General features: G+C 40.7%; 1 protein-coding gene across 1 annotated transcript in view; it reads right to left on the reverse strand.

Moving 5' to 3' along the window:
• The window catches only part of SYNPO2L (synaptopodin 2 like), a 40,538-nt gene extending 35,259 nt beyond the window's left edge, over positions 1-5,279 (reverse strand). Inside the window, exon 1 of the mRNA XM_053388007.1 lies at positions 4,582-5,279. Coding sequence (XP_053243982.1) covers positions 4,582-4,689 — 108 coding nt within the window. The 5' untranslated portion in view covers positions 4,690-5,279. The remainder of the gene's footprint in view (positions 1-4,581) is intronic.
• Positions 5,280-6,080: the final 801 nt, after the last annotated feature.

Consider the following 6,080-nt stretch of genomic DNA (forward strand, 5'->3'; position numbering starts at 1 on the left):
CACATATGCTCTTCAGCCTGCATGTAGTATCCCATCACTAGTCACCAAAGCTTCAAAGACTGACAAAGGTCTCATTCCCTTTAACAGCTTACTTCTACCAAAGCATTTAGGTCTGGAACCTAATCCCATTTTCCAGTAACACAGGTATTTCTGGAAGCTGCATAGAGGCTACAATTGCAATAGCATGATGGCAGGAGCTAAACGATTCATCCAAGAATGTTGAATTTCTGATAGCTACTGATCTGGGGGCGACAACCCTTTCCTGAAGATCTGGCAGATGAAGGGCTGGAGCATTTGGCAGAAGCCCTACTACCCCGGTGGAACTCCGGATAAAGCAGCAGATCATCTTGGATGCAGTGGCAGCTAGCGTTGGCTGAACCCTTCTCCAGCTGAGCTGCTGCACTGGCAAAAGATGTGTTGGCAGAATGGCTGAAATAGGGTAGACACGTTGGCAGCATGAGGGAGTAGCACCCTGCTGTGTTCTTTTTCCCATTAATTCACAGCCACATAGCCATCAACAGCACAACCTTATACCAGTTCATTTTCCCTCCCAGGACTTCACTACTGACTTTCCCTCCCATTGCTCCTGGCATCTGAATGCTATCTGCTGCTGTGGCTGAGTGGTTAGGCATCTGCTCTGTAGAGCTTGAGTCCTCAACTCCCCCCCCCCCTGCATGAGAAATATGTAAATGTTCCTCCCTTCTCCCTATTGGGGCTTAAACTGCCACCCGCTGCTTCTCAACACTATGCCCACTGCTAGTGTGAACCACTGGAAGTTGCTGCCAGTATGCAGCTGTGGCTGCCCTTGTTGCGTGTCCCGTCACCCCTTCCCTTGGGTGCTTGGGGAAAGGTTCTTTCCCATCCCCGAGCAGCTCTTGAACCCATATCCCAGAGACGATATGTGCCCATTAAGCTATGTGAGTGCTGTGTTGCAAGTCTTCCTTTCGGTTGTGTACTGTCCTCAAAAACAGTGGCTGCGAAGAGCATAAAGGGGTTTGGACCCCTGTATGGAAACCGACAGGGGCTGTGTCAGTGGGGTCATTGGAGGGAGAATGGTGTCATCTTGCATGTTTTTTGTAGTGAAGCATGGGTGTGTGCTGTGGAAATACTCTCATCGTGACTTCATTGGCTTCCTTCATGCGTCAGTGGCACATGGGTGCTGTCACAGCCCCCAACTGTGAGCACTGGTGAACTGTCTAGGGATGCTGGGTGCATGTCTGTCATTTTTACACTGCTTTTTGTACTATCCCTTCCCCCCCCCCCATTGCCCTGCACTGCAAGCTTAGCACCCATTCAATGTGGTGGCCATCTGAACAGCACAGCAGTAACCTAATTCCAGTCCTGTGATAATATGAGGATTGGTTTGCTTGGTTAATTTCTTAAAGTTTGTACAGTGCAGGAAGTTTTGAACAATCAACAAAGATGAATTAATGTTCTATTGTTCCTCTCTTGCTTGCTCCCATATAGGCCCACCTGGGACTGAATATTAACTCTAGAGGTCCTGTTCTAGGCGTGCTATCTTGGGACATTCATCAAGTGTGTAAAATAGATGAGGCTTTTTTCTGTGGCAGGGTGCAACTCTAGAATGCTCTCCCTATCGAAATTGCACAGGCTTCTGCTTTGTGTGTCTGTTTTGATAGAAACTGAAGATGCATTTATTTCAACAGCCTTTTAAACTGCAACACCTAGTTTTATTACTGCCAGTTTTAAGGTGCAAAACTGTTCAGCCTTGTTACTTTTACTTTAGTGTTGTTTGTATTTGCTTTTAGATATTGCAAACTGTATTTTTAATTATTTTATTGAATGGCTTGTTTGGTTATGCTGTATATGAGTACATTTGTTTATTTTGATAATTTTCTATTCCAATCTTCCTCCCAAAGGAGCCCAGAGCAACAAACATCAAAAAATTAAAACAACTCAGTTTGGTAGAACAGTGGCATATAAAAAATAAACTATGCTACTATTGCTGCTGCTGCTGCTGCTACTACATTAGCTATTACATTTTGCTGCTCAGTGGGAGATAGCAAGGTACCAAGTGTCCAGTTAACACTCATGACTAGGCATGATTGTTATGCAACTTACATAAAACAAGATTAATATATTCCATTAGTTTCAATATGAATCACTGCTACCTTTAGCAGTATTGCAGCATATGCATACAGATTAGATAGGTAGAAATTGATAGCTTGCACACAAGAAAGACTATAAGGCTTTACTTCAGCAGCCTGCATTTAGGAACCCTCCCCTCTTGCTGGGCATGATCAGATCATTCCATCGAAACTGTTGTTTCATGTATGATAGGTCAATACAGCATTTCTTAAAGACAGAGAGGCAGCTGACTTTCCAGAAGTTCATGAAATTTGTTCCAAACCAGAGAAGAATTTATGTGACTATTTTCATGGGACAAAGCCCCACAATCAATTAATCTACAAGGGACAAATAACAATTGAGAGATACATGCACCTGCCTTGTTTAAACAAACCTCAGATCTGAAAAAGCATTGTATCTAGAGAGTTGTATGTATGTAATCTTTATTAATTAATTTAATTGTTGAATAAATGTGCATATGGAGTAGAACAATAGTTCCGAAGCAAAATATATACTTTTGTTTTCACATGATGTGTGCACACATTAGACATTTTCTCATGTGAGAAAAGGGTGAAACATTTTAAGACAAACCATATTGTCAGAAAAGCACTATTAAATGTCTGGGTCAGATATAAAGATTTGCTGGAAAACAAAACCCCAAGGTGGTTGTCGCCAATGGAAGCTAAAGCAGTTAAAAAGTTAAATATGGAGTCGAAGTGGCCAAGATATTGGGAAATTCTGGAAAAGGAAGGGGACAAACTGAGATTGCAGAGTTTTGAGAAATTAAAAGAGAAGGTGAGAGATTGGTTGCACTATCACCAAATAAATGAAGTGTTTAAATTGGACAGTAAAATTGGCTTCCAGGTGGAAAAATCAAAATTGGAGACTGAATTGTTAGAATCCAGTACTAAGAATCTGTCAAAAATGTACAATTTGCTGCTGAAATGGAATACACAAGATGAAACGGTTAAATCAACTATGATTAAATGGGCTCAGGACATTGGTCATAATATTTTGTTTGCTGACTGGGAAAAGTTGTGGACCACCGGGATGAAATTCACGGCATGTAATGCCTTAAGAGAAAATATTATGAAAATGATTTATAGGTGGTACATAACCCCAGTCAAGCTTGCAAAGATTTACCATTTGCCTGATAATAAATGTTGGAAATGTAAAGAAAAGGAAGGTACATTTTTTCACCTTTGGTGGACGTGCCCGAAGATCAAGGCATTCTGGGAAATGATCTATAATGAACTTAAAAAGGTATTTAAATATACCTTCACTAAGAAACCAGAGGCCTTTCTCTTGGGCATTGTCGGCCAAGGGGTGTTAAAGACGGATATAACTTTTTTTATGTATGCTACAACAGCAGCTAGAATACTTATTGCGAAGTACTGGAAGACACAAGATCTACCCACACTGGAAGAATGGCAGATGAAGGTGATTGACTACATGGGCTTGGCAGAAATGACGAGCAGAATCCGAAACCAGGGAAGAGAAGCAGCGGAAGAAGAATGGAAAAAGTTTAAGGACTATTTAAAGAAATACTACAAAATTAATGAAAGTTAGAATGATGTTGGACTGGAAAGTAAATGGTTACTATTAGCAATGGTTAAGACAAGGAGAATAAGGAAGATTAGCTTAAATTTAAAGTAAAAGAAGGGAAGATTTGCTGAGTAATTGATTAGAATTTGGAATACAGAAAAGGGAGGCATGAGGAAGTCGAGGAAGAAAGGTTTAAGAAATAAGGATATGAAATGATACTTGGTTTTTTTTGTTGTTTTTTTTTTGTTATTGCTTGTTTATGTATTTGTCGTTGTTATGTTTTGTTAGTGTGACTATAAAAACTGTTTAATAAAAATATTTTTTAAAAAAAGAAACATTTTAAGACAGTGCTTGTCATTAAAAAATATTTTTTAACAAAGATGGTGCTTGTCATTTTCACTTTTTACAAGTACTTGCCCAACTAATCAGGAACACTGTTTTAGTCAACAGAAAATTTGTAAATAGATTAATCTGATTAACCATTTAAATGTTGCATCCATACTTGAAACCATATTGAATCTAGGCTTCATTTTACTGAGTGCCTCATTTTCAATCCATGAGTTGCATTTTAAAATGTGCCACTGTTAACCATTGCATTAGAAGCTTACCTTAAAAATAAGGATGCTAACAAAAACACTGGCTGCACAAACCAGCCCACAATACTATATGAACCTCACAAGTTATATGTTGCCTAATACTATCCTGAAGTCCAATTCCATGCATGCTTCCTTGGAAATAAGCCTTGCTACTGTATATTAAAACGGGTAACTACACAGTCCAAGGATGAAGACTGGCATTCCAATTCTGGTGGAAGTAGTTTGAATGCATGCTTTCTGCTCTGAGAATAAACTTATTTAAATGCAGCGAAGCAGTCAAACAAGTTTCACCACATATTAAACCGTTGGCCTTTCTTCACCTTTAGACGGTTAGAATATATTCCTTTCCTACCTTTGACACTTGAAGGGGTCTTTTCTGTTCAGAGCCCCCCTGCAAACGGAAGCCCCAGGGTGCCCCTCCAGAGAGAGTGACAACGACCTCTTCTTCTTCAGCTCCCATGCTTTCAGCACAGTCTTTTTCCTTTGGCGACAATGTCCTTTTCGAAAATAAAAATAAACCTTTTTTTACTCTTAAGGTATGGTGCTTTCCTCTTCCATTGCGGCAAGGAGCATCAACCTTCTCAAGTCCGTCCTAAAGCCCACTACTTCCTTTCCCCCCTCCTCCTTAGAGGTTAGTCCTGCAAGACCAATGCTCCATACCCTTCTAGATCTCCAGCTGCTGAGCAGACTATCACCAGCCGTTTTGACTCCACTTTTGGTAAGAGGCCAGAGTCATTTTGCACATGCATCTTGTCAATCTCACCCTCTGTGCTCCCCCCACCTCCTGGCCCGCAATAGACTCTGGATGTTTCACTAAAGCATGGCTGAAAATAGCTCTCCTCCTGTCTCTTTCCAGAGCTTTGTCTCACACTTTTCCAGCTGGGAAGGATTTGATTTAAGCTTTGCAATAAAACTTGGTATTTCCAAAGCTCCTGAAGGCTGCCCTTTGTGTTTTTCAACATGCACACAAAACCATTCAGATGTTTATGCCACCTTAGCCAAAGCAACCTTCATTTCTTTCATGCAAAGCAATGAATACCATCCAATGAAACGTTCTCCTGTGCAAGCCTGTTAAATGAAAGGGAGCTGCCATTTATTTCAGTTGGGCCTGTGCACAAGAATTTCCCATTTGGATTATGCTTAAAGGGTCAATAACTACTGATAGCACAATCCAGGCCTATCATTATGTAGTAATAGGTTGAAATGCCTGAATCAATATCAGAATTATAAAATTTCAGAGAAGCAGCCGCAAATTGATCTTTAACAAATTCCTTCATGATGACTGGACGACATGACAAACATGTTGGAAATGGAAAGTCAATTATTGCAAAGCATTGGAAGACACAAGATTTACCCACTCTGGAAGAATGGCAGATGAAGGTGATGGACTATATGGAATTGGCGGAAATGACTGGCAGAATCCGAGACCAGGGAGAAGAGTCGGTAGAAGAGGATTGGAAGAAATTTAAAGACTATCTACAGAAACACTGTAAAATTAAGGAATGTTAGAAGGATGCTGGAATGAAGTTACCGTATTTTTCGCTCGATAACATGCACCTGACCATAACACGCACATAGTTTTTAGAGGAGGAAAACAAGAAAAAAAAATTCTGAATGAAACAGTGGATGTATCATTTTTGTGCTTCATGCTGCGGCCACAGACATGTGATTTGACGGTGAGTTTGGGGTAGCCCAATGCAAAGATCCTGAGGATCCATGTGGATCCATGCTTTGTAACCACGTTTTTGCACCATTGCAGCCCCAGGCAACAGTGGGTGCATGATTTTTTTGGTGCAGGCTGTAGCCATGGACATGCTGTGTGATCTGATGGTGAATTTGGGGTGACCTAAT

The sequence above is a fragment of the Podarcis raffonei genome, chromosome 5, assembly GCF_027172205.1.
Source record: "Podarcis raffonei isolate rPodRaf1 chromosome 5, rPodRaf1.pri, whole genome shotgun sequence".
NCBI classification, from domain to species: domain Eukaryota; kingdom Metazoa; phylum Chordata; class Lepidosauria; order Squamata; family Lacertidae; genus Podarcis; species Podarcis raffonei.